Source organism: Euprymna scolopes, chromosome 17 (assembly GCF_053919585.1).
Source record: "Euprymna scolopes isolate OS-2025 chromosome 17, ASM5391958v1, whole genome shotgun sequence".
In the NCBI taxonomy this organism is placed as follows: domain Eukaryota; kingdom Metazoa; phylum Mollusca; class Cephalopoda; order Sepiida; family Sepiolidae; genus Euprymna; species Euprymna scolopes.
Window position 1 is genome coordinate 80,127,975 of NC_136498.1, and position 12,804 is coordinate 80,140,778.

General features: G+C 29.6%; 1 protein-coding gene across 2 annotated transcripts in view; it reads left to right on the top strand.

The window, feature by feature from the left end:
• The window catches only part of LOC145296826 (tyrosine-protein kinase RYK-like), an 82,886-nt gene extending 70,322 nt beyond the window's left edge, over positions 1-12,564 (top strand). For both annotated transcript variants that reach the window (XM_080142933.1, XM_080142932.1), the window contains exons 10-14: positions 1,409-1,614; positions 3,546-3,655; positions 4,665-4,824; positions 7,295-7,431; positions 11,595-12,564. In XM_080142933.1, coding sequence (XP_079999059.1) covers positions 1,409-1,614; positions 3,546-3,655; positions 4,665-4,824; positions 7,295-7,431; positions 11,595-11,706 — 725 coding nt within the window. In that variant the 3' untranslated portion in view covers positions 11,707-12,564. The remainder of the gene's footprint in view (positions 1-1,408; positions 1,615-3,545; positions 3,656-4,664; positions 4,825-7,294; positions 7,432-11,594) is intronic.
• The last annotated feature ends 240 nt before the right edge of the window (positions 12,565-12,804 follow it).

Consider the following 12,804-nt stretch of genomic DNA (forward strand, 5'->3'; position numbering starts at 1 on the left):
AACTAAAGATAAGTTTGTCCGTAGAGCCCTGTATACTAGCAGGACCCATGTCCCATCATTGCCTGGGGAAAATATAAAATACTTATTGATTAAAAGAGAATCAATACAAGCATATAAAAATAAAAGAACCAACTTCACTGTAATTTAGATTATTAAAATAGGATTTAACATGGACCTGTGTCCCTGCATTGTTGTACTGATTTTTAGCATCACAATTTATGTTAAGACTTTTTTCTATAATATTGATGACAAAATAATTTAATGAGTTTAGGTTGTCTTCTTTTAATAGCCAATTACTCTTGTAGTACAACCAAGAATTCGCTTTCAGAGGTTTCAATCAGATTTGAAAAGAGAAAAATGAAGGCCTGAAAAATAAAACGAAAAGATAAACTTGCTGTGTACAAAACTAATAAACATGTATTGTGTGAAGAGGGGTAAAAAATTCAATGTTCTTAATATCTCAGAAAAATAAAGAATATTAGAATATAAGAGTTTGATTTGTAGCACAGATTTATTCAGTAAACAGCCTGTGTATTGCATCATCTCTTATAGCAAAAAATGTCACTGCTTATAAAAGCAGAAAAAAGAATCTTTATTATTAGAGAAGGAGCATTGTATATAGGTTGTATTTATTATATGAGGAAAAAAATGCTTGCATCTACTATGAGGTGTTTAAAAGTAGAGTAGTATTTATAAACCTCTTTTCACTCTTCCCGTTGTCAAATAAAAACAAAAGTTTTGAAAAAATGATTTGTCCCATTTACAAAAAAAAAAATAAAATTCATATTTTGGTATAATTGTAGATTAACATCCTCTGTTAACTCACTCTACACCCACTCTCTTTTTTTTTTTTTTTTTTTTTTTAGATGACATGTGAACACCATAAAAAACTTGGTGTCAATAATAAAATAAAGATTATTTTAGAATTTAAAGAACAAGATCAGTTTCAAATATAAATTAAACGTAAAAATATTGGTGAGATCTTTAACAGTAATGTTATTCTGAAAAGAGATTAACATTGGTTTGGACATATTTTTCAGCTACTAGACTTCAGAGATGTAAAAGGAATCAAAAGGACAATCACCAAAGAAATGGACCAACCAGATAAAGGTTGAAATTGGCATGCCACACCTGTCAGCTAAAAGACTGCCCCAAGAACGTGATAATGGCAGAATTTTGTTTTCAAGCATATGGCAAAGTTCTCTATAATATGGAAAATAAGTTGTTGCCAAACACTAAATATTTTAAGTTTACTGTATTCATCATTTTCACACACCAGTCAGGTTTTAGCAATATGATGTATGCATAAATGAGCAGAGAAAGTACTTGCATTTTGTAATTGATTTGAAATTTGCTAGAACTATCTGAATTGTAAAAATACTTTATAAATGGGTACTTTAAATTTCAGACCAAGCTCGTACTGATCAAGTCCAAGTATTCCTAAAGGAGAGCTGTATGTTGAAGGGACTTTTGCATCAAAACATTAACCCAATACTTGCAGCCTGCCTTGAACCAGCTGATCAGCACCCTCTTGTGATATATCCAGCTACAAGTGAAGGCAATCTGAAAAAGTTTTTACAGAAATGCCGGATGTCTGAATGTGGATCCCATTATGTAAGTTATGTTCATTTTATAAATGTAAAATATTCAATTACTTTGGTTGTAAAGCTATTATCCTGGAGTCCATGGCTTAGGTAGTTTAACTTGGTTTGTCTGCACCGTCGGGACATTTCTGAAAGCACTATCAGTTCCCTTTCAATAATGGAGTTATACTAGGTTGATGGATCTTTGGCTAGGACAATCAGCTGAAATTCAATGCTTGTTTAAAAGGAGTAAAGAATCATTTTTTTTATATATATATATAAAAAAAAATATCTAATTTAATTTTACACTTCAGCTTCTGAAAAAATAAAAAAACATAACTCTAAAGTTGGCTGAGCTGGCTTTGTTTGACTGATTCAAACAAAATTGAATTTCCTACCATAAAATTTTCTCTCCTGTGGTGACAAAAATGAGAGAATGGGAGAGAAAGAAAAGGAGACAAACAAGTATACATGTCAAAAAGCAGCAGAAATATTGTTAAGTTCACTGGTAGTTCTGATTTTTAACCTTTAGCAAAGCTGATGTCAGCTAACATTGATCTGACTCTTGACATGGCAACCATCACTTTTTGTGACTAAGCTGTCAACTTTAGTACGGCACAATGACATTGACACACAGGTTCTTGCCAGATCACCGAAGTTAAGCAATGTTGAGCCTGGCCAGTACCAGATGGGTGACCATTTGGGAAGTCTAGGCGCTGTATGTACCTTCTGGGAAGATTAGATGTGGGACCAACACCCTCACCCCGTAAATAGAACTCAGTCGCTACAAAAGCATCTACAAAGTTGTAGATGGCCTATGCCCCTCCAGGGGCTATGGATGGATGTCAACTTTAATTGAGCAAAAGGTTGCCATCTTGGCCATGTTTGAATGTCACAACAACACCTCAATTTAAAAATAACAATTTTTTTGTGTGTGTCTCCTGATGAGAACCATAAAAGTCAAGTACAAGGCCTACCAAATGTGGAGAACTCCAGCTTTCAAAAAAGGACGCTTATCATTTGGGCCACAATGCTAGAGCTTCAAATATGAACAGAAATGGTCCGTGAAAGATATGCAAGTTATAGTTTTCACTCACTCTCTACTGAAACTTAAACTTGTGTAAATGAATGAGTTCTCTGCAGATTTTATTTCTACTTTTCTTCCCCTAAACCAACCACATACTATTTGGGTCCAACACAATGAATAAGCAATTTGAATTGAGAAGAGCAATATCATTGAAACTATCACAAATTCAACTCATCATTGCTTAACAATGATGTGATTTCTCTAAACCCTCTAAATTAGCCCAACCAAATGAGAATACTTTACAACCTTCCCCAAATTTGTAAACTCACAAATTTTATATATATCTATATATAAAAGCATTGGTTTGCAGGAGTATCTGATGAAAATTGCAAAAACAAAATATTTTAACTAATTTTTATTCACTGGACATTATTTTGAGCATCCATTGCTACTTTTTCTTTCCATCGAACATTAACATTATTTAACAAATAGTTATGCAAATTAGGATTAAAATTTCTGCCTTAGTCTTTTTCTCAGTAACATACCGTATTTCAAAGTATTGTTTTATTATTTATTTAAATAACAGTAACCCATTTTGTATAGTAGTGATAAAAAATCTTTTACATTTATTTATTTTGATAATTGCAATATTTGTTTAATATTTTTTATGAATGCAATTTTTCCTCACTTGAATTTAATCTGTTTCTCAATAAAATAAGTATAATTTAAATTGGTTGAACATTTCACTGAAATATTAGAAATTAGAAAGGTTTAAACAATAAAATATTCATGATAGTAAATTTCTTGATTTAGAAAAATAAAGATGACACTATATTTCCATCCATCTTTTAAAAAAAATGTGTGAAAATATTCTTTTTTTTTTTTTTTTCTCATCATTTTTAGTTCTGACTTTTATATTTTTTAAAATCTTTCAGACTCTCAATACACAACAATTGGTGTACATGGCAATTCAAATAATCCGAGGTACTCAGTTTTTACATCGGAAAAAGATTGTTCATAAAGATTTGGCAACAAGAAATTGTGTGTAAGTATGCCAATAGGTTTTTGATTATAAACTATATTTGATAACTTTTAAAAAATAAGATTGATAAGAATAATTGATGTGATTTAAAGCAAATAAAAATGAACGAAAATTTAATTTGAAAAAATAATTGCGGTCAAATCAAATTCTAATCTGATCTCTGCCGAGGAAAGTTGTTTGTGGTAGAGTTTCTTTCTGTACAGCCTAATCATCAAACTTGGTCAAAATATCAAGTATGGTCTAACTTAGAACTGATTTAAATTTGGGATATCTGTGACAATGGTAAGTTCACAAAACATGAAAGTTACACTTTTGGTGATAACTTCAATTTTGCTCATTGTAAACTCATTACTTGGTCCATATTGTAGCCAATAAAGTTGTGCATCTTATATGACCATGAAAAATTTGGTCATGGCTGTGAATTTTTAGTTTTTGATTTGGCCAATGCTTAAAGCCTAGTTTAAAACATAGTATGAAAAAATTAACTGGGCTGACTCTGGAGTATATGATATTGTTTACAAAAATATTGTTAATTAATGGCATAAATGATTTAAATCTAAAAAGAAAATAGTTTAACAAAAAGGAATATTAAAAAAAAATAAAGATGTTGAAGTGCTATTATTCTTTTTCATTCTCTGTAAGAAATTTGTTTGTTCTTATTTATTGCATATGTAACAATGTGATTGCATAACCTACATAGATAATTATTTTTGTAAAAGTAGCACTGTTTAGTATTAATTTTCCCTTGAGGCTACATCTGGCCAGATGTAGTATGTAATTGATAAAATAGATTGGAATTGTTTTTTCATTATGTGAATATCACAAAATGTAAAATTCTACAATTCAGTGAACAAACAGAAATATTGGTTTAGCAGATGAAATACTATTTGAGTTATGAATATGATTTATCTATATATATATATATATATATATATATATATATATATATATATATATATATATATATATATATATATATGATATTGATTTAATTTTTTCTTCTGTTTTTCAGAGTTGACAGTGACTTAAGTTTGAAAATTACTGATAACTCTTTATCACGAGACCTTTTCCCAAATGATTACAATTGTTTAGGGGATAATGAAAATCGACCAGTGAAATGGTTGTCTATAGAAGCATTACTAGATCACAGATTCTCTCCAGCTAGTGATGTGGTAAGATGTATTCATTTTGTTCATGAATAAATATTTTTTCTTTTCATTTCTACTTCAGATTACACTATGGACAGATATGCAATAAATTAGTTACAATATAAACTATTAACACTAATGAGATTTCAAATTTTTGCTTGATATTAACCTACATTTGTGAAAATCTTACTTTCCTAACTAAGGAAAGGAAAAAAATCTTCAATTTATTGGGGGAAAAAAAGTTGATGACTGATGAATTATAAAACTTATGTTAAAATAAAAAGGTAAATTTCTTTAAAATAATGGTCTCAATTGCTTAAATTATCATTGATGCAATACTTAAATTGAGTTCAGCTAAACATTTTTTTTTTTTTTTTAATATTATTTATATATTAATATGATAGTATGTGTGTTATTTTCTGTGTCATGCTTACATCTATTTTCTTCTAAGTGACTGTTGTTTAATTGTTATAACCTTCCATTTCTTGTAATTAATAATTTTACTAAGAATTCATAAGTTTTGGTTTCAGTTTAGATTCAACCTCATGCACCCAAATCATATAAATATATTTTTTTATTTTTTAAATCACAACTTTATAATATAAGAATCTATAGAAAATTAACTCTATAAATCAAAATATATGCAAGTGTATTTTATGATTGGGCTAAGCCAGGCATCCCTGCTAGCTTAGATAAAGACTTTTGCAGTTTTAACAAAAGAACTACAATAATATCAGGATTTCTCCATTTACGCTGAAAATCCAAAGAATGCCAACATCAAGTAACATATGTAATATATTACTTATAAAAGAGTCTGCTGTGGAATTTCCACTGGTCCTGCTAGTATTTGTAAAATACAATAGATATAGTGCAATAGATAGAAACAGATTTAGAGGTGTCATGAATAAAAAAAATCAGAATTAAAAGTTGAAATTAAATATTTCTGTATTTATTGGTGTATTCATATCTCCAAAACAAAAAGTAAGAAAATATAATTATTTTTGAAAAGATTATTTACATATTTATAGAAATCATTTTTTGTATATTTTCCAGTTTACATATATTAGCACACAAAAAATTAAACATCAAATATGGATGACAAAGGAAAAATGTTTTGTTGCTTTTTAACAGTTTATAAAATACAGTTATTCTACTGAAATTTAGCACTAGTTTTCTTCGGCTGGCAAATTCATTTAACATTTAAAGGTTTGATCACAAATAAAGACTAAACACAATGATTTTATATTGCTTATTTTTACATTGCTGATGTATGTTGATATTATTTTACTTAATTACTGCCACACTTATTTCTTTTTATACCCTACGTTCCCCACCGTATTCAAAGAACAGAATCTCCTTGCATATTTGTACCAGTCTTTTAGCTTCCCCTTTTTTTTTATTGGCTTATCATATTTATCAAAAAGCATTCTTGCTTTAATGCATTGTTTCTTCAAACAACAAAGCACAAATGTTTATTTTACAATTCAGCTGCAGAGTTTCATAACTCACAACCTGTTAAAAAACTCCCTTGAATTCTAAAAATGACCAAGAATTCTTATTCTAATCTTTAACCTATATTTGAATGGCACACTTTCATTACAAACTGAACTCTCATCACTATAGCTTAGTATTAGTTATTACCTTAATGTATTATTAGTCGAGTCATCCCAGATTGATATATTCTAACATTTTCAAAATCACAAAGCACCTGTATAACACATCTGCACCTCACAAGTACAAACAAATTAGGCACAAGGTTCATTAATGTAGAAGCCCCCAGCTCCCCCAAAAGTGCCACAGCATTACTTCCTCTGTCTCCCCATGGTTTATTTCATTACAGAAAGAACTATTCTTTTGACGCTTATATATTTATAATCAATGCTCTTGAATTCAGATGAATTTATCAGTGTTTTAATTGGTGCTTCTATATTATATAAACGAAAAAGATATTGAATTTCAAGTAAAACAAATGGGACCTACGTAATTTTCAGGTCTCAAATATATCCAACAATTACGAAAAACGATAAGGTAGAAAAATTAATGAATAAAATATTGTGAAAGGAAGCGAAATCACTATAGTATGCTTACTAAAAGAAAAAGATAAGTTGACAGGGGAGATAATTAAATTCGGTGTCATGTCATATGACAGACATAATTCAAAATGTCGGACAAAATTTACTCACCATATAAACTTTCGAAAACAGTTTTTCATTAATAATTATTTTTCTACATTATTGTTTTCCATAATTTTTGGATATGTTACTGTTTGTGACATGACATTTACGTAGGTACCATTTGTTTTACTTAAAATTCAATATTTTATTCATTCATAGATGTGCCTTTTTTAATTGTTTTAAGATTTTAAAATCGATAATTAAATTTTTTATTGATATTGATTATAAATTTTTAGTTGAAACTAATATTTAAAGTTTAAAACTTCATGTTGTTTTTCTTTTTTGTTAAATGGTATCTTTTTGGCCCCTTTTTCTTTTAGTGGGCATTTGGTGTCACACTTTGGGAACTGATGACCTTGGGTCAACAACCTTACACAGATATTGATCCCTTTGAAATGGCAGCTTACCTACAAGAAGGTTATCGAATTGCTCAACCAATGAATTGTCCAGATGAACTGTAAGTGGAAACAATACTTTTATGCATCAAATAATTTTATTTTAACATTTATTTCCTTTTTTCTTTTAAATCTTTCTGAACGAGACATTATCACTGCTATGATAGGAATCTGTTTTGATGTTTGTTTCAAGGATTGAATTTAAAAAATTTTAAATGCTGGCGTCATGTAATAATGAAGAAAATCTCACTGGAAACATTGATATTGAATAACAGTTTAAAAGAATTTTTAAAAGCAGTGTTTATGCAGTTTAGCAAAGACATTAATAAAAATGAAGATGAAGAAAAATCTCTTGTGTACATGCCTGTTATGGATTGAAGTTCTCATAAAAATAAAATCGTTTAATTTGATCAAGTAGTTATTTTGTTTTTTTTTACATTTTTTTACAGAGGAAAATCAAATTTTATTCAGACACCTCGTGATGAAGACATCTTGGAAATTTGAGCTATGAGTAGGAGGGGGGCACAAAGGAGATAACTGTTAAAAAGAAAACAAAAAACTATTTGATCAAATTAAATGATGAAAAATTCATTGCATAACAGGCATATACATAAGAGATTGTATCATTTTTCTCCATGCAATGCATCCTCAACAATCACTGGCTAGTTTTCACTTGAATACATAATCACACTGTCTACACATGTTTGATAGATTCTTTTCTTAGTTAAAAATTAAAAAAAAACATCTATCATTTTTACTGACATGAGAAATATTTTTATTTTGGGAAAAAAAAAAACTTTTCTCTGGAAATCTGAAAGTTTCTTTTCTTTTTTCTGGGTATGGAACATCCTATTAGATACCAGACATTCCTCCACTATTTCAGTCGAAAGATCCGTTTTAGAATTATAACTGCTCTTTTAAGCAAAATGTTTTGGATCTCTCCTGCATTTGATTTACTGGGTATATTCTTTCCCATGAATCTGGTAACTCGTATAATTACAGGAATGATAGGAACTACTCATGCTTTTGAAAAAATAGGTAGATTGAGGTTGTGAACCTTCAAATTTGGGAAACTTTTATGAATTATTTCTCTTGTAAACACTGCATCATGTATTAATTTGAACATTTTGTGAATTCAAAAATATTCAATGCAACTCCAAAACAGAAATTCTATTTGAATTGAAAATGTACACCAAAAAAATAATTTATACACCCAAGGCTAATGTATAGTTGTTGGGTATGGTTTTTCCTAATGCATTAAATTCTATTCACATGACCACAGTGTGGTCAACCATTGTTTAACCTCGCTATCCATTCCTTTCCTATTCTTAATAGACTGATATCAAAGTGGTAACATGATTCTCCTTTTTGGTTTACGTCGTGAAGCAGCAGCTGTAAGGATGAGGATGGTGGTCCGCAAAAAAATAAAATATAATAAAATGACTTAACACTTCTACCTGATTATGGCTGACTGAATGAGAACAATATACTCCTGTCAATTAAAGAGAAGATTTAGTTAGGGATATCACATTCCTTCTTGAATGTGACATAAAGATTCAAGAGTTTAAAAAGATGCCCTTAAAGAATGTCGAAGATTACAACATTTATAAAATTTGGAGAATGAGGATTGATAGTATTGCGTTGCGAGCCTATCTTTGTTTTATTGTTATTTCCATGGCAAGTGTTCATCTGAGCTCCAATCTCTAGTCCCCTCTTGCCAATCTTTCACGATAAACACCCATCTAGCTGAAACCACTATCAATAATTTTCCCCACTCTTTATCTGTGCCTAAATCAAAACGTAGATTCCATGAACAAAGCTTCTTTCTTAGAACTGTACGCCTGTGGAACTCTCTACCACTTGCCTGTTTCCCACCTGACTACAACTTGGATGTCTTCAAGTCCAACGTAAACAAATTCCTGATGAACCGCCCCCCCCCCCTAAGTAATGACACTTTATCAAATCTCCAAAACTAACGAATGCTACAACACTATCCCATTGATTACTGTACACACAATAACCCTTATCCCCGAGTAGCTTCTGGGCCTTGATAAATGGTGACCTCCATGTAAAAAAAAAAAGAAAAAAAAATATTCTTATATTTTGACCAGACTCTTTCTGAGATGTGGAGTTGTTTCCTCATCACCATACCGTTTCTGTCAAGGTGCTTTAGAGACATTGTGCTATTTAGTCATTACCATGTTCATACTATTTATTTTTAATATACCTCTACATATATCGATAAGTTTGCCTTTTCATATCTTCATGTATTAGGAAGTTTTGCTGAGGAATGGCTGCAACACAATGTGACACAATTGTGTAAATATTTTCACTGAACCATCTGCAAAAAATGGGTTTACTATTTATGTATTCCCGCTCAACCAGGTATGACTACTACTGTTTCAATCTAAACCTATCATTTGAGCAACTACTGATTCCTACCACCAGTCTTGTGGTATTTGAAATAAAGAATAAAACAATTTTTTTAAAAGTTATAACATTAACATATTTTCTGTAGAATTTTTCTTGTTTTTTAATTTCAGACATAAAGGGGAATATCTTTAAAAATCAAAAATTAATTTTTGCAAATATCTTTTTAGGTCCATATTCAAATTTCATATAATCTTTGACTGAAAGTTGAGACTAAATTTGTATTTTTTTTATTTTACTTCAAATAATATCACAACAACATTTCAGATACTTTGAGCAGATAAGTTCAGATTGCCTGAATATGATAGAAATCAAGTTGCTCAAATGACTAGCCTAGATTGCTTGAATAATCATCAGCAGCAGTAGTCATGACTTGAGTTGGTGTATATAAGTTGTAAAACCACCAAAACTTGAACGTACAATGTAGAAGCAAATCCTGGGAATATACATCAGAAAAACTTAGGGAAATGTCATACACTATCCACTATGATGATGTGATCTCTATAACTACATAGAAAATCAGCTGTTAAACCTGGAATTGTAATATCAGACAATAGTGAGAGAATAGGAACCCTAGTTGAAGTTAGTATCTCTAATTAGGCTGGACTAAACAGCTGAGGAGGAGGAGAGAACTAAATACCAAGGTTTTATGTATGACATAAAAAGAAACTGGAATTTTAGGGAGATTTCAATCATTCTACTAATCATGAAAGCTACTGGGCTCATGAAAAAGAACTTTAAAAGACTATTCGGCAAATATACCCAGTGAACATAGTGCAAGAGAGATAGCCAAACAATTACGCTTAAAGAGATGGTTAGAATCCTAAAAAAGATTTCTGCATTTGAATTTCTGAAATAGCGGGTAAATATCTACCATCCGGTAAGATTCTCTAACGTCCAGAACAACAAAAATAAAAGAAAATTTGGTTTTAGTCAGCGAACATACTTCCTAACTTCTGGCATAGCACTACCTGAAGTGGTGATGAGACAAATTAGTTCCTTTACTTTTTTGTTATTCAGTATTTCTGTTATGAAACGATTTATTGAAATAAAATATAAGGAAAAGCCATTATTGAAAAATATACAATTAAAATTTACAAAATTATGTACAGATAAAAAAATAACACAACTAGTCTTTATTTGGACTTTTAATAACAAAATTACAAAAATAAGTTTTTATTTCATTTGAAATTTTATGAGTAATATATATTTATGAAATTATAAAAATAAGCTTTTTTTTTTTTATTTGAATTTATATAATAAATATATTTTCATGAAAGTATAAAAATAAAATTATTGAAATCAAAATAAAAAATTTCAGACAAAAAGAAATTGTCTAATACATAATATTCTTAAAATATTTTTAAAAGATTTCAAAAAGTATTTTCAATAATTCTTAAAAAAATCTAATTTCAATAATTCTTAATCAAAAAAAAGACCAAAAAAAGAAAGATCAGAAAAACATACAAAAAAGTACATGCACAGGGGAAATACAGGCATGAGAGAAAAAAGCAAAGGAACTGATTTGCCTTGTCACCGCTTTCGAAAATTAGGAAGTGCATTAGCTGACTATAACCTAATATTTATTACAAAAAGAAAAAAAAAAGAGAGAAAAGATTTACATGTTTTTATGTATTACTTGGATACAATTAAATCTCATATTTTATGAGTTTTTAATTTGTTTTACATTTATGTGAACAATTATGACTGATTATTCTTATGATTTTATTTATTTTTTATTCATATAAAGATGTACTTTACAAATACAACTTAATAAATTTTTGTTTTTTTCCAGATTTTCTGTGATGGCCTGTTGCTGGGCTATGTCTTATGAGGAACGTCCAAAATTTTCACAACTTCTAGTTTGTCTTCAAGACTTTTATACAGCTCTTGGCCGTTATATTTGAAAAAAATCAGTTGCATGCAAACCTCCTCCTCTTCCTCCTTATCATTATCATCATCTCCATCATCATCACCGCCGCCATTGTCGCCATCATGTCTGAAACCAAAGCTGAATGCTGTGAGTTTCAGTATCATTAAACTTGCCAATTTTGGAATAAACATGCATTTTGTAATCTTACTGCTGACACAGAAAAACATATCCAACATCCATTTTATACTCTCGCTCGCTCTCTCTCTCTCTCTCCAAGACAATCTACATATGACATTTCTATCTGATTCTTGTGCAATCAGAAATGAAGAATACAAGCAGAACTAAATGTTGGGACTTTAGTGTGACATTTTTTTTTCTACAGTATGTCACATTGTTTTATTTTGCCTAGCCTTTTGAAAATGTTTAACATATGGTGCTTAAAGTAAAGATAATGTTTCTTTTAGCTTAACTGGTTATCAGTTTTTAACCTTTTTTTATTATGATAATATATTAACAAATTGGAGAGGTAAAAAAACGTCTTTTAAAAATCTCATTTTTTTTCCACAAAAAAAAAAAACTTAAGTTTTTTATAGCTTAGATTTTATTCAATAGATGTCGTTATATAACAGGACTATATAAAAATGAGTTTTATATAGATTTTTAACTTGTTTATTCTATTTAGTTTAAATAGTTCTTTAAATTTTAATTTCTTTGTAAATTTTATAAGGTGACATAAATTAAAGATGAAATTTCATAAAAACTGCATTTAAACATCATTAGTTTATCCATTTTATTGTAATTAATTTTATTTACCCAAAGAAATCATTTTACATTCAAAGTAAACCATCAGCATATCTACTTTTGCCAAATAAATTATTCAGTTTTGTTTGAATATTGTTTTCTTAAATATTACAGAATGTTTTGCAAGATGGGATCTTATTTATTAGTCCTCTCTCTGTCCATCACTCTCTCTCTCTCTCTGTGTCTTTCTCTCTGTGTCTTTCTCTCTGTGTCTTTCTCTCTCTGTCTTTCTCTCTCTGTCTCTCTCTCTCTGTCTCTCTCTCTCTTTCTCTCTCTCTCTCTGTCTCTCTCTCTCTCTGTCTCTCTCTCTGTCTCTCTCTCTGTGTCTTTC